This window comes from Colletotrichum abscissum (assembly GCF_030869225.1).
Source record: "Colletotrichum abscissum strain IMI 504890 chromosome Unknown Scaffold_35.1, whole genome shotgun sequence".
Taxonomy (NCBI): Eukaryota; Fungi; Ascomycota; class Sordariomycetes; order Glomerellales; family Glomerellaceae; genus Colletotrichum; species Colletotrichum abscissum.
In genome coordinates, this window is record NW_026850265.1 from 432,231 (window position 1) to 453,952 (window position 21,722).

General features: G+C 54.9%; 7 protein-coding genes across 7 annotated transcripts; 5 read left to right on the plus strand and 2 right to left on the minus strand.

The window, feature by feature from the left end:
- Positions 1–1,374: 1,374 nt before the first annotated feature.
- On the plus strand, positions 1,375–1,818 carry CABS01_12121 (uncharacterized protein; the record flags this gene model as incomplete). Its single annotated transcript, XM_060545475.1, has 2 exons — positions 1,375–1,555; positions 1,586–1,818. The coding sequence occupies 2 exons, from the start codon at positions 1,375–1,377 to the stop codon at positions 1,816–1,818; spliced, it is 414 nt and encodes a 137-aa protein (XP_060396991.1).
- Positions 1,819–1,837: 19 nt separating this feature from the next.
- Positions 1,838–3,313, minus strand: CABS01_12122 (uncharacterized protein; the record flags this gene model as incomplete). The annotated part of the gene is made up of 5 exons (XM_060545476.1): positions 1,838–1,986; positions 2,038–2,172; positions 2,227–2,355; positions 2,409–3,037; positions 3,141–3,313. The coding sequence occupies 5 exons, from the start codon at positions 3,311–3,313 to the stop codon at positions 1,838–1,840; spliced, it is 1,215 nt and encodes a 404-aa protein (XP_060396992.1).
- Positions 3,314–5,898: 2,585 nt separating this feature from the next.
- CABS01_12123 (uncharacterized protein) lies at positions 5,899–6,198 on the plus strand (the record flags this gene model as incomplete). Its single annotated transcript, XM_060545477.1, has 1 exon — positions 5,899–6,198. The coding sequence occupies one exon, from the start codon at positions 5,899–5,901 to the stop codon at positions 6,196–6,198; it is 300 nt and encodes a 99-aa protein (XP_060396993.1).
- Positions 6,199–7,483: 1,285 nt separating this feature from the next.
- On the plus strand, positions 7,484–8,683 carry CABS01_12124 (HhH-GPD superfamily base excision DNA repair protein; the record flags this gene model as incomplete). The annotated part of the gene is made up of 1 exon (XM_060545478.1): positions 7,484–8,683. One exon carries the CDS (start codon positions 7,484–7,486, stop codon positions 8,681–8,683), a length of 1,200 nt encoding a protein of 399 aa, XP_060396994.1.
- A 6,318-nt stretch (positions 8,684–15,001) lies between these two features.
- CABS01_12125 (uncharacterized protein) lies at positions 15,002–16,311 on the plus strand (the record flags this gene model as incomplete). Its single annotated transcript, XM_060545479.1, has 3 exons — positions 15,002–15,056; positions 15,121–15,976; positions 16,029–16,311. 3 exons carry the CDS (start codon positions 15,002–15,004, stop codon positions 16,309–16,311), a joined length of 1,194 nt encoding a protein of 397 aa, XP_060396995.1.
- A 708-nt stretch (positions 16,312–17,019) lies between these two features.
- Positions 17,020–18,903, minus strand: CABS01_12126 (G-patch domain-containing protein; the record flags this gene model as incomplete). The annotated part of the gene is made up of 5 exons (XM_060545480.1): positions 17,020–17,115; positions 17,185–17,268; positions 17,393–18,099; positions 18,167–18,655; positions 18,723–18,903. 5 exons carry the CDS (start codon positions 18,901–18,903, stop codon positions 17,020–17,022), a joined length of 1,557 nt encoding a protein of 518 aa, XP_060396996.1.
- Positions 18,904–19,874: 971 nt separating this feature from the next.
- CABS01_12127 (AMP-binding enzyme) lies at positions 19,875–21,602 on the plus strand (the record flags this gene model as incomplete). Its single annotated transcript, XM_060545481.1, has 4 exons — positions 19,875–20,417; positions 20,478–20,514; positions 20,573–21,441; positions 21,498–21,602. 4 exons carry the CDS (start codon positions 19,875–19,877, stop codon positions 21,600–21,602), a joined length of 1,554 nt encoding a protein of 517 aa, XP_060396997.1.
- Positions 21,603–21,722: the final 120 nt, after the last annotated feature.

The window sequence follows — 21,722 nt, forward strand, 5'->3', positions numbered from 1 at the left end:
TTCCAGGTATCTTCAACTCTACCGCCGCTGGACTTTAACAAAAGTAGCACTCCATTCACAGACAACGGAAGAAAACCAGACACCAGCGAGTCCAGTAATGGCAATTTGCGGGCGGTCTCCATCTTGGTGTTCGTCATAAGCTAACAGTACAGCTAGAAACGACAATACACATGGCCATTGCCGAATGCAAGAACACCATCAAGATAAAGAGGCTTATGGAGCTGACTACATTATCTTCCAAGCAAGTGGACATGGTTTCCCGCGAGTTCTCGACTGCACCAAGCTGCATGCAAACTACACCTCGAGATTCCTTCCAGGTCGAACAGAAAAGCTGCACCAAAGCCCCCCTTCGAATAAAAATAGAATTATATAGAAAGGAAGAAGGGGGAACACTAAACTCATAATTCACGCCCAACCAAGACCCAAACAACGCGCCCTTCAGTCCACCCAGAAACTCTGACCTCATTGGAGCATTTGTTTTTATGAACCACTCGACCACTTCGCACATAGCTTGACCTGACCCGCCGACCTACACGGATGCTGATGTGCGGGTGACAGGAGCGACGTTGGGGACGGTATATATAACCTTGGATGCCTAATGAAAGGCAAGGCAAGGTAAGTCCGTCACCTAGATGACCACCTGGGAGGGAACGAGGGACCTCGTTCATGGGAAGGAAAGGTTCGGGTGAGGGGCTACTACAATTGAGCGCCAAACGTTGTTCGGATTTGATTCGTAGATTGCTCCGTCAAACTCGAGAACCCTGTATGACTTTCAGGAAAGAATAGTGACATGATGAAAAGTGTCTTCCCGTCTACAAGGCAAGATAAGCGCCCCCCCCCCCCCCCCCTTCCCCCGGTCCCACCCTCCGCCCAGTAACATGAGAAGAGAACAGGGACGACGGCTATCGCAAGACTTTTCACGCATCAGTCAAGGCCTTGGCCTGACGAGTACTCCTGCTTGCCCTAAGCCATGACACGGCGCGCTGATCTGAGAGCGAGAGTGAGAGTGAGATAAGCTAGGACACAGGTGCGTAGTTACCGTATAGACGGAGAGGCTAGGCCAACCGCAGCCCTGTGTCCAACAAGGTTCTGAATGATATACAGTCGACTGAACTCAGTCTATGGCCCTGGCCAGCCGCCATCAGACCATAGACCAAGGGAACGAGTTCACAGCACGACAGACGATAGAGAGTAGTTTCGGGACAAATCAAAATGTATAAATTACGCCTCTTTGAACTCCAGAGTTTCCTCATACCCTAGCTATCACACTCATTCGTCGAGAGGAAACTTCAACAAGCAATTCTTCTCTCGATAAAGTGCTGCTTTCGTCACCACATACCAAAGTCCGAGGCCGAATAGGGGGCTCCCCTTCCTATGTTGGGCGTTACCTTTCCCCCTCCTATGCTAACGGGTGATGTAACCAAGTCTATTATTACAGCGAGGCATCCTTTCATGCGGTATGAGTCGCCAAAGGAGCATCCCTCTTCTCTCCGTTCGTCTTGCGTTTCATGGCCAGCTCATTCAAGTAGTCGACGTCGAGCCAAAGAAAGGTCAGGTTGTCGTCGGATATATATGTGGCGCAAAGTCGAGCTCGTGGTTACCAGAGCAGCCGGGGCATTTACCAACACTTGGGCCTCCCAACCATCATTCGTGGGCCAAGAAGCTTGGGACCAGTATCCGGAAATGCCTCCTCGTGAAACGCTCCCAAGTACCATGTGTGTGTATCGTTACGTGGTCATACAGTGCTGTGCTCCGCCAGCCGCATTCCGCGGACCAAGTCGGAAAAAATCGTCGTACAATCGAAAGGAATTAGGCTAAAAACGCATCCTTGATGGGATCATGCGTTTCCGGGCTTCTCCTCAGTGTCAATGTGCCATACGACGTAGTTGGGCAGACCGACGACTCGGTAACCAGCGCGCTTGGCCATCTTGGCAAAGCCCTCTGTCTCGGCCTGGTTCTCGAAGGCGTAGCACGGGAAGTTGATTCCTGCAAAGATTAGAAAAAAAGCTCGGTATTTCAGGCACAAGGTGAACAAACCTGATCTGTGGACATCTCCCTTTACGAGAATGTTGACGCCACCAATTCCATCGAGGTCGAGCTCATCATCCTTATTGTTGCGCCAGTCGCCCTCCTTGGCCATGTATCTGCGTCCGGTATCGTACTCCTTGTAACCTAGTGGCTTGTGGTTAGCATCCGCTTACAGGTACTAGAAGCAGCATCCCTTACCTTCGGCGAGGACGACGTCCTTGTCCAAGCTAGCTGACAGTCTGCGGCCCTTGTCAGACTCAACCCAAGAGTTGTAGTCAAAGCGACCCTCGATGTCGCGGCCATCGCGGTAGCGGTGGAACCAAATGTCTGCCATATCGTCAGCATTTTCCATGTCGTGGCCATACGGAATATGTACTTACTCGGCACGAGGATGTCGGTATCGTGGGCAATGAAATCTTCCAGAATCTTCTTGGGGCTGTCGACGATATCTACGTCACGCCAGTAGATCCAAGAGTGCTCGGGCTTCATGGCAGCAGAAAGGAGGTAGTTGCGAGCCTTGCCCATGGCCTTTCGTCGGGGACCCTGGGCCTTGAACGAGTGGCGTTCCTCAACGCTCTGGCTAAGCTCGAAACCAAAGTCCTTCTCGACAACCATGGCGCTGTTGAAGGGGATCTTGTCAGGACGGCGCTGGATGCGGTCCAGCTCGGAAGCGAGAACGGCGAGGGTATCGTCCTTGGAGTCACCGACAAGGAAGGCGAGATCGATCAGGTGGTGAGGGTACGTCAGCTCGGCAATCAGCTCAAAGTACTTTGACAGGTACGGAGCAGCATCCTTGAGAGGCGTGAGAATCAGAACGCGCTCCTCGTTGGTAACGGCCTTGCGCGTGGACTTGATAGGGTTGAGGTCGACGTGGATGATGGAGGTATGGTTGATCTCCAGGGGCTCGTGGTGGTTGAAGATGACGGGGGTTTGAAGGTGGCCGGCCCACGAAGCTTGCTCATTGAGCGACATCTCCATGGGGGGTTTCGCGGGGCCCCAGCAGTAGAAGCTGCGCAAAGTCGCAAGTTAGCAAGCCATTATTTTCGCGGCGCATCGCAGGAAAATATCGCGCCCCTTAAGGAGGGAGAACGGCTACGTAGGTGAAAACTTACCTCTGCATTTCCGAAGCTGACGAGCGAATACCGCGCCATAGTAGCAGAATGGTGCCGGTCAGGGCAACAAGAAGAAGAAAGCGCGTTCTAGTCAAGAAAGACCATACTGCTCTGGTGGGAGGTAGTCTTGCCTGGGCAGACTTCCAGTTGATTCCGCCTTTGGGAAGAAGCATGGCTCCTGAGAATGAAAGGGTGGTCTTTGACACCACCCGAAAAACACGTCTTTATAGAAAGAAGAAAGTGACCGACAGGTACCCCGGCACGACGAGTGTGCACAGTCGCAGAATTGCAGACGTGAGAGCGTCCTCTAGAGGTCGTAGCTGTTGACTTATCGTCGCTGTCGTTGCGCTAGGTGGGAGCTGCAAGTATTGCTTAAGGGCGGCCGACGGTCGGTGATGTCGCGCAAACAAAAGACGAAGTAGCACAAGCCTCCCCAAGACAAGTCCGAGTCGACAATCGAATTGCTGAGGCAGACGAAAGCAGGAGGTTTAGTGATTGGGCAGTTTCGTGTCGTCCGATGGACAGCACTGGTTGCAGCACACAGTCTCCAGAAGGGGGTGGGCCAAGGCTGACGAAAGCCAAAAGGTCGTCGATTGAGTTGATAAGGGTTGAGAGGTCCAGAGATAGGTAGCAGTATCAGGGATCCCGTTGAAGGATAAGGTGGTATGCAGTGCGATGTAGTTCGCGCTCTCAAGGCGGGTGTGCAAAGGTGTACTTTGGTGCTCTTCCAACCTTGTTGAGGTCCTCAAAGGGAATGCGAGATGAATTCGGCCAGGAGTTTTGTCGAGGGCAAGAAGACCAAAAGCGAGGGACGTTCGGGTAAGCCCAGCAGGAAGGGGAAGGAATTGAGAAAGGAGCCACGCCAATGCTGAAAGGGCCCCGAAAAAAAAGGGTCGACCGGGAGGAAGAGCGACTGGTGTGGCAGGCTTGGATGGTATAGGCTAAGGCACGTCGAGGCAAGGCAGGCGCAGGCAGGCTTGGGTTGGAGGGAGGCAGGGTACATGCAAGTACGCGGGAGATGGAGGGCAGGCACACTCAACTTGGAGATTACAACAAGTACCTCACCACCATACTCTCCGAATTCAAGCGTACAGACCACAGCTTATTGCCTCAGTCCGCGGTAGGCGAGTGAGAAAGACAGAGAGGAGAGAACACATTGGCCTGAACCACGGAACCCGCCAACTTTGCCTGCTGGACCCTTACCTTAGCACCCGCATCATGACTGTTCTATAAAGTAGGTAATACTTGTCTGCCTGCCCATTGAGGTAGGTACTTTGGCTGACCTTGGAACAGGTGCAAAAGCAGCTGCAACCCGCGGCTCGACAGCAGCAGAATACGAAGAATGAGCCAATGGCAAAGCCTCAAAAAGTTTAATCAGGTTAGCAGAGGTATCGTCTTGTACCGACAGCCCTCAGCACGCGAGATTGCCGGAGCTGCCAAGCGCTTCTGGACTCAGGAGACACTGTGCCGCAACCTGAAGGTACTTCGCCCTTTTCTCTGGTCTCTCTGTTTCTCTCCTTGTCCTACGGATACTATTCTCCCGTCCATTTCCCAGGACCTCATAACTGCAATTCAATTCCACAACGTGTCTCCCCGCTCATCTTTCCAGGATCAACACACGGGGGCTTCGTGGGAAGCACGCGCCCCCTTTCTACCGTCCATCTGTCAGCAAGTCAACCTAGAATCCTGGATGCTTGCGGCTTGTGGCCTGCCATCGAATTCAGACTTTAGACTTCAGCATGAAGGAGCGGGAGCCTGAGCCTGAGTAGCCAGCGGGAAATCAGCTGAATGACACAACCGCTCGCCAAGGGACAGGTTATCTCTCGGAGAGCAGAAAAACTTGCAGGCCTACCCCAGTGTTCTCCAGGGTGCCCGGCCGCATCCCCAAGCACGGAACACCTAACGACAACAGTGTGGTGTCCTTACGCGGTAGAGAAACCACCATACCCTCCCCGGCGTTCTTGGTGCAAATGGGAGGCTGTAGAATCGCTAACCGGACTGAGTATAGAAAGCACCCAATGTCAAGAACTCGCTCGCCTACCGAGGCCTAAGAAGCTAGACGTCCTCGAACTGGCCCAGAAGCCTGACAGCGAACTACTTCTTTTGTTCGACTGCTGTCACTCTGTCGGTTCAACGGCGCTATGAACCCTAGGCCCGATAGACGATGGCTTACGGCTCTCTCCCCCGTCGTTCAGGACCTCACTTCCTCAGTTTCTAATGTTATTTTACTGATAGATGGCGCCGATGGCACGCAGCTCCACCCTTGCTTTGCCCAATATCCGATGTTACGGCACCACATACCAACGCAGGTAGCGACTCCCCGATGCTGGCCTGTGCGAATGCCTGGGCTAGAACCGCTATCCGCATCTCGATTCGTCCAACCGTTATTATTGACCGTGGCACGCCGCACACCCACACTCACATGGCACGCTCAATTCCTATTACCCGCAACAAGAAAGTTCAAGCTCTTCTTGCAGCTGTACTACTGTATGCTAGGATTCGCGAGAAGCAGAGACGAATCGGCCCAAGATAATTCTTCGTCAAAACAACAAGCTAGGCCATTCCAGCCAACCCACTACCCCCTGGAAAGTCTTAGGAAAAGCATGGCACGGGAAGACGGCGAGAATCGAGAGATGGATGGAGACTTGACAGAGAGGGGGGGGAAGGGAAAGGCAGGGATCGCTGTCAATCTCCAACCCGCCACATCCACTATCCCACTCACGCACGCACGCGATTGTCACACCCGGAAGACAGAAAAATGGAGATATTTCCAGCTGTTCAACTCTCCGACCGCCAATGCACAGCAAACTTTCTAGATTTCGTCTCCAGCGTCCCTCTCTCCCCTCTCTTTTCGTTTGTTCCGCTCCGCGACTGTCTCCTCACGGGCAGCGAAAGGGACAATGCTTTTCCCCTCCGGCCTTCCAAAGGCCCAGGCCGCGTGCCGGCCATGGATCAGATGGAGCAACAGTCGTCGTCATCCGGCATCATCACGGGCATAGACGATGGATCCTATCCCCCCACAGTTCCGCCGTTGCGTGTGCATTTTGTCAACTCCTGATTCAGCTTACAAGGTGCGCTTACAGGAGGTAGGGGAAACCAATGGATGCAAAAGATGTTGCTCTTCGAATGCTGTCTTGCTGATCGTTCCTACTCCCCGCCCGCCTGGTCAGGCCGTTGGTCGCGTGCACCGCATGCTGTCCACAACTCCCGGGGGCGACGGCCCAATTATGCACACAGCACCATCGAATCATCGATTCGACGGTGATCTGTCACCCTTAAATATAGCAACATGCCAACGTCCATCTTGTGGGAGCTCTCCATCCTACATTTAAGCAAGGAACTGAGCTACTATTTACCACACACCAGGCAGCATGGTGACTGATTGTCAGTTATTTACCTATCCTCGTCTGGTAGATGAAGGGCATGAAGCCGGATTTCGCATTCGATTTCGTATACACATGAAATAGTCCTCGTCGACCGTTGGCCACATGATATAGATTAGCAAAACCAGCCCAAGCTACAACTCGTATATAACGAATACGACCCCGGGTGTGAAGACGGGACCACGTCATAGCACTGGCATCATGTCATTCCCATGTTCGCACAGCCAACACGGCAAGAGACCTGCGTTGCCACTGGTATATCGGATGAGCATCATTCAATCCGATCAGCGTCCGGCACAGGCTGCCTCCAGCTTCACAGGACTGTGCTCTGCCGTAGGATCTGACCTTGACCGAGTCGGTTCATCCGACCATGATAATATAGTACTGCGTACGGGATAAACCAAGCCTCGGCTGAGTAAGCTGCTCTCTCCAAAAGGCAGGCGCATGTCGATCCAAGCGGGAAGCTCTCTTTCCCAGAAGCAGTGAAGCACTTCATCGTCCTCCCCGTGCGCCCCCAAACTCAAGATGACAAAGCACTAAGTGGTGCCAGCCGAGTGGCGGCTCCGGAGCCTCAATCACTGGCGAACCTCGTTGTTGCCGTGAATGCCAACGACATTGCTACCGATGCAACTGCGACGGACTGCTGCTGCAACCAAGTGAACAACATATTCGATACCCAGATTTCGACTCTACGTCGACTAGAGAATTCAATAGTTACCTTTTTGAAAGCCAATGGCGTCTGAATGAGGGTTCATTTCATCCGTCTTTCTGTGAGCTCCGTTTTTGCTGCACGGGGATTTGTAATTTGTACGTTTACGACATCACTCGATATTCACCTTGAGCGACTCGCACTTCACCCACGGCAGCCGGGCAATAACTCACATCACTCAAATATCACCTGAGAACCTACAAAGTCACTCTCCATCATCGAAGTCGTCAACAGAAAAGACATCACGAACAATGGCGTCCCGGCGATCAGCGCGGCTGAGCGCCCAAACGGACATCAAGATTCCGCCGCCTCCCTCAATCATAGCGCCTTCCGCAGCCTCCCCGGCGCCAAAAGGCCGGAAGAGAAAGGCCCCGGCAGAACCCGCGCCTACAGATCCAGCTCCGTCCTCGGACCCGGTCACACCGCCGAGAAAACGGAGCTCCAAGGCCGGCCCGGTGACACCCGTTCCGCCTCCGCCAATGACACCCACTCCGAGCGCCGTCGGCCTCATCGCCGAACGCGTCAACGGCACCGTGAAGAAGCCCAAGTCCAAGGCCGTCAGCCGGCTCGCTGACCCGAAACTTACCAACGCGCCCGTCATCTCACCCGAGACGTCGAGGGTGATCGCGTCTCGGTCCGCCGAGGCCGCATCGCCTTCCAAGGCACCGACGAGCAGTGTTCCAGGAGCAGGCGGGAGTGCGAAAAGAACAACCACGGACACCATCCTCGAGGAAGCATGCCGCCATCTCATCGAGGTCGACGAACGCATGAAGCCCCTCATTGAGAGAAACTACTGCCGCGTCTTCTCACCCGAAGGCCTCGCCGAAAAGGTGGACCCCTTTGAGAGCCTCTGCAGCGGCATCATCTCCCAGCAGGTCTCGGGCGCCGCGGCGCGATCCATCAAGAACAAGTTCGTCGCTCTCTTCACAACAGACGAAGAAGCCGAAATCAAAATCGAAGCCGCCGAGTCGACCGAGTCCGGGTCCTCCTCCAACAAGTTCCCCCAGCCGTCAGAGGTAGCTGCCCGCTCGATCGAGAACCTCCGCGCCGCCGGCCTCTCGCAGCGGAAAGCCGAGTACATCAAGGGCCTGGCCGAGAAATTTGCGTCGGGGGAGCTGAGCGCCCGGATGCTGGCGGAGGCCCCCTACGAAGAGGTGCGGGACAAGCTCATCGCCGTCCGGGGCCTGGGCCTGTGGTCGGTTGAGATGTTTGCGTGCTTCGGCCTCAAGAGGATGGACGTGTTCTCGCTGGGCGATCTGGGCGTGCAGAGGGGCATGGCGGCGTTTGTCGGGCGGGACGTGGCCAAGCTGAAAGCCAAGGGCGGCGGCAAGTGGAAGTACATGTCGGAGAAGGACATGACGGAGATGGCGAGCCCGTTTGCGCCGTATCGTAGTGTGTTCATGTGGTATATGTGGAGGGTCGAGGAGACTGATATAAGCACACTGGAGTAGTAGTCGGGTTACGTATTACACAGGAAATAGCCTTTTCTCTCTCGGAAAACATGCCCACTCTTGCGATATTCAGAGTCTCCATCTCGAATATCGCGAAATTGCAGACATCACCAATGAGGCATGTGGGGTGTCCGGGAAGGATACGAAATCCCCGGCGATACGAGATATCGATTCTGCCGCACACCCAGAAGGGCCAGAACCAGAGGGTAACGTAGCCAAACTTACCCAACGAAAGCTCTCGGCAGTGGAAACAAAATTATCTTCAATCTCTTAGTAATGGTCAAGCGGACTACGGGATAGATCACGACGAACCTGCCCACGTCATCCCTCAACTACTCAGGACCATTTAGGATTACCCCAATGCCGCACATCGATCAAGCTTTCAGGCTTGACAGCCTTGTGCGTCAGTCAGAATTAGACTTGCACTTTCAGGGTTTTGCCTCCCCCCCCCCCCCCCCCCCCCCCCCCCCCCCCCCCCCCCCCTCCCCTCGCCTCCCCGGCGACTTTGGCTTACCCCCCACGCCACCACGACCGCCAGCGTTCGCGGCTGACGCCCGCGTGGTCGCGCGACATAGGGCCGTTCGTTCGTGCGTTTTGCCCCCCCCCCCCCCCCCCCCCCCGGAGTACGGCGCGCGGACGATTCCAACGTTCAGCCTCAGAGGGAAAGCGGCGCAGCTTTCCATTTGTGTTTGGAGTTGCGAGGCGTTGCGAGTTGACTGGACGCACCGGCCCTGAGTGCCACAAGCAAATGACGGGTCTGCGACAACGACAGCGACACCGAAACCCGACGGGAGGCCTACGGCAGCTTGCAGCTGCCCCGGGCCGTGTTAAGGCAGAACGAAAGCGGTTTGTGGCAGGAACGGGAAAGCTTTCTCCACGCGGATGCTCCGTCTGGGCTATCGTGACTGTGAAATGGGGGTTGAACGTGCGTCAGCCAAGGATGTCGATGTTTGAAGTCTTGTCGCAGGATGAACATGTTGTTACTAAAAGTCTAGAACCTGACCAGCTGAAGAGCGTCAGGTATTATCCGCGTTACAAAGTGAAGAGTAACACATGACGCTCGTGCTCGAGGCCCTACGACAGAAATTAAGACTGTAGAGTCTAGGACTTTGCGTTGGAAGCTGCGAGTGACATCACAAGGCGATATACAGAGTAATACCAAGCAGCCGTCTGAGTCCAGATGTCTGTCCCAGATTTCCGTTGTGCGGCATACGGCCACCCGTGACATAGATCAGCCGCGATGGAAGATCGGTCGTTGCACTCTTTGTGCTTCGGAAGCACTCTGTTTGGCCAGCGCCGTTCGTGCCGTTGACGGTTTTCAGAAACGGCAGCCACAGCAGCTGGCAGAGCCATTGGAAAACCTGGAAGTCTTGGGTATCCCCCCTGCAAGCCTGAGAGATTATGAAGCTAGGATGAGCGCGGACAAGCCGGGGGTGACGGGTGTGTCACTAGCGTAGGATGGGACGCGCGAGCCGTCCGGGAACAAGATGCAGCAAGAGATATCGAAAATGAAGACTGGCATGTGGTAATATGGTGCGTAGCAGCGATGCAATCTTGCTGCGTTGCTAGTTCTTTCGTTTATCGCTTGTATCCGTATTGCCATTCCGACCTCCTATTTCTGGTGGATTTCTATCGGCTGATCATCAGACTGCATTGAACACAGAGATGGCAAATCTCGGGGGAGCGAGACAGGCACTGGTGGTTGGGGCAAAAAGACAGCAAGCATGCCATCGAGTATTCGTATATTGATTTGTACATGTGTGCCTGTATCCGTATACCAATTTGACTCATTGTCTCGGTGCGGCATCGTGGCAGAACATAACCTTGGAGGCAGCTTCAGTTCCGACCAGTCGCGGCTGAGTGTGCTGTTGCGGGCCGCTGAACAACCCAGCCGAGAATGGACCCGTGGGAGGCAAATAGTCGTCAGCGCTCAGCCGCCATTTGCAAGTTCGGGCTCGCTGGTTTCGTAGAACAGTGTTGGCGTATTCTTGGAAGGGCCTTAGCGTCGGTGTAAGTAGACGTCGAAATGGCTAGCGACGCGACACGACTGTGAAATGTCGTGCCATCGCCGTTGATGGTGGTGAGGGCCCATGAAAGATGAGGGTCACATCGCCGTGGTTGGTTCCGGGTATCGACTCCGTCTCATCCACCACCGTACTGCTGCAGCAACACTGGAGATAGGATTAACTGACAGAGCCGATGATTGCAGATGGACCACAGCAAGCCCCCGTATGCCCGCATTCTGCTGCCGTCAGTGTTGAGCCGTCGACGAATGGGAACGACCAATGACACAGCCAAGCTCTTGTTGAACGCGTCGCGCTATATGCACTACCAACTTCTTGTCTGTGGGTTGCAGTCCTGATCGAGGCCGCCGTGCAAAGCCTGAAGTGAAGGCCTGGGCGACTCGCGAGCCAGGCATGATTTGATATCTGCCTGCGAGTGGCCATCCGTACTCTGTACACTATGTTTGAGACGAAGTTATTAACATGCTTTAAACTTGCTTCTTCCCGACCCTCGTCACAGTTTTTGTCGAGTCCAGGCCATGGCCGTGCCCACAATCATTCGGATGGCCGAGCAACTGCGTCATTGACTGCAGCGGCTCCTGGCGGTGCCAGCAGTCCTGAACTGATGGATCTGTAAATCAAAACATTGTGCCGCTCAGGGAGATGAAACAATTTGTGGATGGATGGCCGACATAGCCTGCGGTTTTTTTTTTTCTTTCTTGTTCGCGGCAGCCGGTAGTGGCGTGCTGGGTAATGTACCTGGTACAAACTTGGCACCATTTGCGATGGTTTTTCTCTGGGATGGAGGCGATCAACGATGGGGATTCGATGCCAGCTGAGCAAGGCCTCGATGATTCGAGCAGGAGCTTTTGGGCAGCGGGTTGTTGGCGGCACCCATCGGTACCAATACGGACTGGGTGTCGTGGGTGTGTGAACAAAAAAAGGTCGGACCGCAGATTGATTGCCAGAAGAAGCCTGGCTCGAGACGGTGGGTGTTGATTGGTGGCGGAAAGAGGGCCAATTGTGGATTGGGAGTCCTTGAGTTGTGACACTTTTGCAAGAGAAAGGAAGTCTCGGCTGGAGCCTCACTGCCAACTGGGCCTCAGGCGCTATCAACGCAGCAGTGGTGGGTGGTCACTATCTGCGAGGTGGTCGTGGGTTCAGGCTTTCCAGCATCCGCGGTGCAAAGTCTCAGAGTCTCGGTCAGTGGATACTGGGGCTGGTTCTCGCGTCTGACCTTGGCAGGGCCTTGTGCGGGATAACTGTAGAGTGGGAGAATCCGTCGGACATTCCCATGTCCATCCATCTCCATTTTGGGAGGCCTGACCTTACTGCGCAGGGCCAAGTGCAGCAACTTATGTAAGGTACAGACATGATCTGTGGAGGCACGGGGAGGCGAGACGAGGCGAGGCGGATGATCATTCATGACTGCTGCGTGTTGTTGTTTGTTTTGCTTGTTGCTTTAGTGTGGTTGTGCTGCCATTACCAACTACTTATTTTGCATAGGTAATAGGTGTTCGTGCCTAGGCACTCGATGATGTAAAATTGTGAGCGCTCGTGTCGAGAATGGTCCAGAGACCACACAATAAGTGGAAGGTTTCGCATCGGCTGGTCTAGCGCATTGACTTTCGGACAGAATTTTCGGTCGAGGCGTGACAGAGAGAATGGAAAGTCGGATCAATCACGTCCTTGGGCAATGAACGAATTGGACGAGGAATGCCTCTGTGCTCGCCTCTGTGCTTGGGGGATTTCGTAGGGGCGAGAGTCTGGCGATTCATGTTTGACTGCGCATGTGCATGTTCGTCCTATATATCAGTAGAGACGTCAGCCCTCGCAAGTACTCCGTTTAGGCAGTCGAGTTGCCTTTCTAGAGGAGACAGATGTAAGGTTCTCGCTGACTGTTGTCAACTGAGGTGTCTGACTGACGGGAAGCTGTGTGTCTGCATAAGGTATGTTGGTGTGTCAAAGTGTATGAGAGAGAGTGTGTGTGTGCTGATTATTCGCTCTGGCCGTGCCTCTTTGGACGACGGAGAGAATTGTGTGTACGCAGTATTGTGTGTGTTGTGTGTGTACGTATCTTCTTCACAAGGAACACCCCCCCTTTCCTGAAGAGACCCACCTAAACAGTACAATTGGTACCCACTCTTCATCTCTGCCCCTTGCCCCTGTACTAGTGCAAAGAGGGAGATGGATTGCTCCAAAGTGGTTCCCGATGGGCGGAGCTAGGCCAGAAACCAAGACCTTCAAATCTCGCCAGACCGGTGGAAGCAGGGTTATTTGCAGAAACTTGATGCCATGGCGGCCGGCTTTTGTGTCCATTGCGATTCCATCATCACTCTAATCAGATTATAAGCCATTCAATATTTGCTACGGCCATTTGCTCCATCCTGATGCGTCAAGGAAGGCAAGAAAAGTCTTGATAGCAGATCCCCCCATGCAGAGGCTCCAGAGATTTTTCTACCTTAGTACCTTGTGAGAGGAAGGAGGCTCAGGCTTCGGGACCGGCAGATAAACTCTGGCGGAAAAAGGGGGCCGGGAGGCGTGTCTGTAAATGGCGAGAAAAAACACGGACTTTTGTTGCTCAGAATACTGGAGGAAATCCTCCCAGAATTCCTGCCAAAGACGCAGCCCACTGACTGCTGCAGCCACGACAGATTGAACAGACAGACAAATGATCAGATAGACGTATAACACAGACTCTGCCAATGCCAGTGTGTCTGTCTGCAACCTGCCAGCGTCAAACGCAAAAGACCTGCAAGTCGCGACACAATATCCACAGCAGCGGCAGCTCACGGGGATTCCGTCTACGCCGTAGCACATTAATGAGTCTCAAGTTCCCAACTGACTTGAGTAGCTCGGCGCCGTGCCAGCTGAGATACTTACAGGACTTGACTCTAGTTTGAGGTAGAGCGTCTTCGTTGACCAAACCCGAGAGACTAACACGGCAGACTAAATACTTGGTAGCTTCTCCAGACACCAGCCTACATGTGTCACCGCACCGAACCTTCCATGGTGACGATGCCGATGCTGGTGCTGCATGAGTGCTCAACTACAGAGTACCACCACCATCTTCAGTCTCAATTCTCCCTCTCTCTCTCACTCGCTCCCTAATGGAGCTGGGCTACAGTCTACTGCGTACACTACAGACTTCGGATACCTTGGACTGCTGGAGGCGCCGGTCCGTCAGTTCTTGGTCCCAGTTCCAGTCTTGACCACACCCTCGCCGGCCCTGGTCCCTGTCTTGGTTACTTTGTACCCGCAGCGTGCACCACGAATAGCAGCGTGATAATTGCCTTGACCCCCCCTTCTTTCGGGCCATTCCTTGCCTCCCTCTCTGTTGCTGTACCTATTCATACACAAAGTTGTATGGAAGAACGGCGGGATACTTTTTCTACACACCCCCTTCTCCAAAAAAGAGTGTTTCCCCTCTAGCCACACCCTCCTGGATCCTGGGTCTGCCTCTCTACCTGACTACGGATACGGATACCTCTATTACCCTTCATAGCGCCAGTCCACGCCAACCAGCGGCACCACTCAAAGTCCAGTCTTCCTCCATCCCTCCCTTCCCCCAGATCATTTTCTTCCTCTTCCCTTTCCGTGACAGCTTCATTTCTGTTCGTTTTGACATTCAATTCCCGTCTCTCGTTCACTCCTCTGTACGCAACAAAAGGCTTATATCTCCTGCCTTCAACAAAAGCTTCCCTTTTCTACATCACCGAGAAAGAGAAGAAGAATCACACGTGGACTCAAGGTACGTAACTGTCGTGGAACGATCCGGAAAACAAGACCCAACACGAGGAAGGAGGCCACGGGCGAGAAGGAAGAGCGGAGAGCGGCTGCCAATGCTCGGCAGGAAATCGCCATCCATTGCTTGCCGCGTCGTGGAATGCCTTCTCGCCTCCTCTTCACTTCCTCCAGCCCCGAAAACACATTGCCCAATTCCATCTCGTCCCACCAGCCTCTCCTTCTGCCCTACTACACCTCTTCTCCACCGTCGCTTGCCTTGCCCATCGTCGACATCTGGGGGAAAAAAGGAGTCGCTCGCCGGTTCCTTCAGAAACACACAAGAAACACCGGAGCCCCATATCCAACCAATTCTTTCGACCCGCGGACGTCAACTTCCTCCACTCCCTTCCCTCCTCTCCCTCTACAACCAACGTCGAGCTTTTTGGAACACCGCTTCAGGAATACCGACCTGGAGTAGACTCCAATTCATCAACGCTTCCATTATCTTTCCGTTCAAACGATCATCGCGAGCCATCGATTCTTCACAGATAAACTGACCCCGAAATCCACAGCCTCCAAATCAATCACAATGTACTCCAAGCTCATCACCGCCCTCGCGGCCGTCGGTGCTGGTGTTGCCTCTGGTATGTTCCGTTCGAAGCCCTCTTTGGGGATGAACGTTTTCTAACCACAATTCGCTTTGTCCAGCCCAGAGCAGCAACATCTGCTCATCGGCCACCGTTACCGTTACCGATGCCGCCATGGCTACCGCCCTTCCCTGCACCACCTTCACCGGTTCCGTAAAGATCTCCGAGAGCATCACCGGCAACATCGATATCAACGGCCCCAAGACCATCAAGGGCGACCTGATCGTTACCAACGTCACTCAGCTTGTTGGCCTTACCTCCTCCACCCTCGCCTCCGTTGAGGGCACCTTCCAGATGCAGGGCCTGACCCTCCTTTCTGACCTGCGCTTCACCTCGCTCGCCACCGTCGGCTCTATCAACTGGGTCACTCTGCCCGCCCTCGGCTCCCTGGTGTTCGGTACCGCCGGTGTCACCAAGGTTAACGACATTCTCATCAGCGACACCTTCCTGAAGAGCTTGGACGGCCTGAACGTCGCCTCTGTCGACTCCCTCCGCATCAACAACAACAACCAGCTTGTTTCTTACAGCAACCAGCTGGCCAACGCCACCAAGACCATCGAGATCAACTCCAACGGCCCCGACCTGGGTATTACCCTCCCCAACCTTATCTGGGCTGGTGAGATCATCATTGCCGATGCCGCCAAGGTCCAGATGAACTCCCTCGAGGTCGTCAACGGCTCCATCAAGTTCGACAAGAACACCTTCACCGAGTTCATCGCCCCCAACTTGACCCAGACCACCGATGGTGATGTCTCCTTCATCAACAACGTCGAGCTCACCAACCTGTCTCTGCCCCTTCTTGCCAAGACTGGTGGCGGCCTGACCATCCAGAACAACACCCTTCTCCAGAAGATTGACGGTCTTCCCAAGCTTAAGCAGATTGGCGGTGCTGTTCTCCTCCGTGGCAACTTCACTGAGTAAGTTTTACGGCTTCTTGTGGTTCTGTGACAGATCTGACAAATAATACAGGGTCGACCTTCCCGCTCTCGAGGACGTCAAGGGTGCCTTCGACACTCAGTCCACTGGCAACATTGACACCTCTTGCGACGTCTTCAACAAGATGAAGGGCCGCCAGATCCAGGGTGACTACAAGTGCCGCAGCAACAACACCAACGCCAACAAGGACGGCGACAGCAACGGCGGCTCCGCCGGTGGCTCCACCAACAACAACAATGGCGCCGCTGGCAACGTTGCTGTCAACACCGCCATCCTTGGCGCTGCTGTTCTCTTCGGTCTCACTCAGCTGTTGTAAACGACTGGCACTGGAAATACGGGCTCGGATAATGGTGGCGTTCTCCATACATCTTTCACTGTTTGTGCAATTTCTTTACAGCAACTCTGTCTCAACAGCTTGCGAAAACCCTCACGCATTCCCTAGACTGGGAACCTCCTGCGTATAGGAGAACCTCTAGACTTAATACTGGACGATGGGTGGAGATGCCACGGACCCTCGTCGACTTTTTACTCTCTTTTGCGTGACGAACCAAAAGCACCTACAGACCAACGCGTCGCGTCGTTTCTACCGCATCATTCGGTTTCGACCTTGCCACGCTACATATCCCGCCTAGACGATTTTGGGAAAAGGGTTCGGTCGAGCGGCATGTCGAGAGCTTGGATGACGGGTGGTTAAACACGGGCGGTGGCAACGGCAGATACCTGGCGGAGGCGTGAGATTGATGGCGGACAACAAGGCGATAGGCAACGAAGATAGAGAGGGCTGTAGTGTGTATTGAGGATCCATGATGTGTATACCTTTTTCTACTTTTAACGTTTCACTGTGTCTTATTGCCCTGAAGTGCCATGTCTGATGTGAAGTTACTATATGAGTAGACGTAATGCCAAAGCCGTTCGCGGAATGACGTTTTCTGGGCCCTTTGGCAGCGAGCTTCTAATTGTTCGTATCTTCATCAAGTGTTTGCAACTTTATGAGGTAGCCATTTTTTGTTTTCTATATTCTACGTCATTGGTAGATACCTTTGTCGAACTTCTCGGTATCGAAGAACTTTGGCACTATAACATTGCCGTTGAATACGCGTCCATCCAGCTCATTGACCGCCTGTTTTAGTGATCATGTTAGAAAACGCCCTGCTGTGTGTGGAACGTGGCCGGGAGGCGAAAGACTTACACGAAGGGCAGAGACTTGGTCGGTAAACCTGATAAAGACCTGCCTCTTTTCAACGTCGATGTATAACCGCTCGACCCTGCCGTACTATAAGAGAGGACGTGATTAGCATTTGGGAAAACGGCAAATGGTATTCTTCATCTCTGGGTACACAAAGCAGGCAGGGTCCCTTTCTGTCGCTCCAGGAGAGCGTGAAGCATGGATCACTTACCTTTTCACCGCATTCCTCGCCAATCTCCTGCCCCAGCCCATTGGCGATCTCGCCCTGCAGGTCCTCCATGTTATCCAGCATGCGCTGCAGAACAATGACCTCGCTCATGGGCCCGCCAAACTTGCCGCCGCTGCCGCCATCGGTCTCGTCCTTGCGCTTCCCGCCAATGACTTTGGCGCGGTTGCCCGGCTCAGCCCACCCGCCGCCCTCGGCGTCCGACTTCTTCTTGCGCTTCTCGACCTGTACGCGCAGCGGGTTGACGATGCCGGACTCGTCTGCGCCCAGGCCGGAGCCCTTTGTCCAGCCGTACTTGCTCATGAGGCGTTGGGCGAAGCCGGCTTGGCCTGGGCGGGAGGATCGCGGGGCCTGAGCTTCTTCTGATGCGGGCGGTGGCGGTGGTGGTGGTGCCCTGCTGGCGCCGAGGCCGAGGGTTGGCGGTGGGGAGTCTGGGTCTGAGGGGTCTCCTTCGTCTGCGGGCGGTTGCTTGGTGGAGGATGGAGTATAGCGGACGGGTGCACGGGATATCGTTGCTTCGTCGGTCACTGCCGGGGGAGGAGGGGGAGGAGGTGGTGCGGACGCGGAGAGAGCTTGACGGCGGGCATATGCGTCGTCTCCGATTGCTGCTTCCGTAGCTCGTGGTTCGGCTGGGGGTGGTGATGTTGGAGGCGGGGGGACGAAGGAGTATTCGGCTGGAGGGGCGAACTGATCTGAGGGGAGCGTTTAAGTAACGTGCCGTCTCTGCGCAAAGAAGATTGAGGCGGGGGGAAGACTCACTCATCGCCGGCCGGCGCTCCGTCTCTTCGTCGCTGCCATCGCTCAGACTCTTGCGTCTGCGGTGGCGGTAGAGCAGCCTCTTCCACTCCTGCACCTCGTGGATCCGCTCGTCGCTGCGCAGATACTCCTCGACATTGGTGGGCTTCGTTGGGTCGTAGATGTCGTCCCAGTTGGTCTCGGCGGGCTGGTCGTTGTTTCCCTTCTTCTTCTTCTTTCTGCGGCCGCCGCGCTGATGGCCTCCGGCACCGGCACCGGCGCCTGCGGTGACGCTGTAGCGCCACTCGTCTTCCTCTGTCACGGCCCAGTCGGCGAGGGTGCTCTTTGGCGGCGGTGGTTGTTGGGCGGCTGCCGTCGAGGATGTTGGCGCGGAAGAAGCTGCTGTGGAGGTGGCCGCGGCTAACGTGTTCGCGCTTGGTATCGTCTTGGGGAAGTTTGGCTTTGGTTTCGCTGTCTTTGCTTGTGGTCTGCGTATGGGCTGGAAGCGGAGGGCTGTTGGAGTGAGGTAAGTTTCTGGTGAACCTGAAGAAGAATATAGTCTAGAGAGCGGCGGTAGTACATGGGTCTATGGGCTTTTTCACAGCTGTCCCATCCTTCGGGTCGGCGACCGTGCCGTCTTGGTTGTAGCGGACGGGAGCGCTCGAGATCGTGGCCGAGGGGTCGGCGACTGGGTCAAGGAGGTTTGCGTAGAGCGACAAGCCTCCTCGCGCGGGCGGAGGTGGAGGCGGCGGCGCGGCCATTGAGCTTATTTTCGGCGCGGAGGGGTAATTTTGAAGGATTGATATGGTGGTCAATGGTCGGGTGGAAGGTTATTGGAGGTGTTCTGCGTGATGGGCGAGTACCAGCAGCGAGGATTGAGTGCGTCGCAAAAGAGACGACGAGATAGGTTCAGCCTGGTTCCGCACAGCGAAGTTGAAGCTGCTGGGAAGCTTGCCTGATGGACCCACTCGTGGGGAGCGCACCTCGAATGTCAATGTGCAGATTGCACCTTAAAGTGCCAGGTGCCTGACGTAAAGAACGGATACGAATACCTGAGCTTACCTAAGGCGAATCAGCCAAACCCACCGGTTCGCTGCCGTTCTTCCGTCAGTAAAGCGGAGCCTGGCCGCCTGGGTTTCAGCACCTCAATGACCGCTGGGCCACTGAAAACCTACCCCTGCGCGTTCCGGCACAGCGCCCAGCCCGCCGCGCAAGCGCAGTTCCATGTTTCTTCGGGGGTCTTCGTGGGGGACGAGCCACCGGTTGATCTGGGAAGGGCGGGTATTACAGTGGTTCAGTCAACTTCAGTGGGCAAATGTGGCAGCGGGCTAAGAAAAAGCCGACCGGGGTGATCCGGCTTGTCCCAGGCTGGGCTGGTCCCGAGCACATCATCGTCCTAGTCAGGTTTCCCTATCAGTCGACCATTGTGCCTCAACTTTTGTTTCCAACGTAGACTTGTATTTTACCTCTATCTAAGATTGTTACCGTTGAACGGCTCTCACTCACACAAGCTCCTTGAATATCCTAATTGCCTACCCCGGACGAATCCTCTGGGTTCTATCCTTGTCTAGACAAGTTCATCTGATCGTCCACCACCTTACCTCACCTTACTCCAAAAGCTTCTCCGAATTCGCTGGTGGTTGCAACTCTTCAACTGCCGTCCGGTCAGGCACAATCACACCCTGTCATCCAATAGAGTGAGAGATAAACCTCATACGTCAAGTACGCAAAGATGGCGTTGACTCTCCAAACCGCCATCAACGGCCCGGCCAACTCCACGGCCGTCATTGTGCCGTCCAAGCCCAATGCTCTCACAGCCACGTACGGCGACCTGGTGAGGGAGACCTCGGCCTTCCAGCAGAAGCTGGCCGCCATTGGCATCACAAAGGCCTCGCCCGTTTCCATCGCGACCGTCAACTCATATGAGTTCATCGTCTCCTTCCTGGCCGCCTCATGGCAGCGTGGCATCGCTGCGCCCCTGAACCCGGCCTACAAGCAGGACGAGTTTGAGTTCTACATTGAGGACGTCAAGTCCGCCATCGTGTTGGTTCCCAAGGGTGCCTATGCCGCCGGTGCACCTGCCGTCAAGGCCGCCAAGAAGTTCAACGCCGCCATCGCTGAGACGTACTGGGATGAGGCCAGGAAGGAGGTCGCGCTTGACGTAAAGGATCTGGGACAGCTCAAGGGCAAGGGGCCTGAGAAGGTGTTGAAGGCTGAGGCCGACGACGTTGCCTTGGTTCTGCACACCAGCGGCACCACCTCCAGACCCAAAGTTGTAAGTCGTAGTCGGTCTACTAGAAGTTGAGGAACACGGGAAAGCTAACATCATGTATAGGTCCCTCTTACACACCGCAACCTGACCAGAACGATGAGTAAGTCCAAGTCTCGCAGGAGAGAGGAGCTGAGATGCCAGGCTAACACCAGTGATAGAGAACATACAGAACACATATCAGCTTACAAGCGAGGACCGCACTATGCTGGTCATGCCCCTGTTCCACGTCCATGGCCTTCTCTGCGGCCTTCTCGCACCCCTAGCCTGCGGCGGCTCCATGGTCGTCCCGAACAAGTTCTCGGCCACCGAGTTCTGGGGAGACTTCATCACCCACAAGGCCAACTGGTACACCGCCGTGCCCACAATCCACCAGATCCTCCTCAAGAACCCGACGCCCAGCCCGCTGCCCGCCATTCGCTTCATCCGCTCCTGCTCCTCCCCTCTGTCGCCCACCGTCTTCCACCAGCTTGAGGAGACGTACAAGGCGCCCGTCCTCGAGGCCTACGCCATGACCGAGGCTGCCCACCAGATGACCTCCAACCCCCTCCCGCCCGCGAAGCGCAAGCCCGGCACCGTCGGCCTCGGCCAGGGCGTCGACGTGCGCATCCTCAACGACGCTGGTGACGAGCTCGCTCAGGGCCAGGAGGGCGAGATTTGCATTCGTGGTGAGAACGTCACAAAGGGGTACCTCAACAACGACGCCGCCAACGCCTCGTCGTACACCAAGGGCGGCTTCTTCCGCACGGGCGACCAAGGCAAGAAGGACGAGGACGGCTACATTGTCATCACGGGCCGCATCAAGGAGCTCATCAACAAGGGCGGCGAGAAGATTAGCCCCATTGAGCTTGACAACGTCTTGACCCGCCACCCTGCCGTCTCCGAGGCCGTCAGCTTCGCCATCCCCGACGACATGTACGGTCAGGATATCGGTGTTGCCGTTGTTCTCAAGCCGGGACAGCAGCTCAAGGGCGAGGATTTGAAGGGCTGGGTGCAGGAGAAGCTGGCCAAGTTCAAGGTTCCCAAGAAGGTTAGTTGATAAACTCTTATGAGATTGTCTGGAAATTTAGACTAACAAGATGTCAGATTTATTTCACCGAGACGATGCCCAAGACAGCCACGGGCAAGATCCAGCGCCGCATCGTCGCCGAGAAGATGCAGCAACAAGAGGCCCCCAAGGCCAAGTTGTAGACCAGCCGATTAGTAGACTATAAAGATTCGGCCATGCTCATGGCGGACCTAGATGATTGTAAGACAGTAGAAAGGGGTATTCTCGTAGATTTCACATACATCTGGCGTGAAAGACACTGT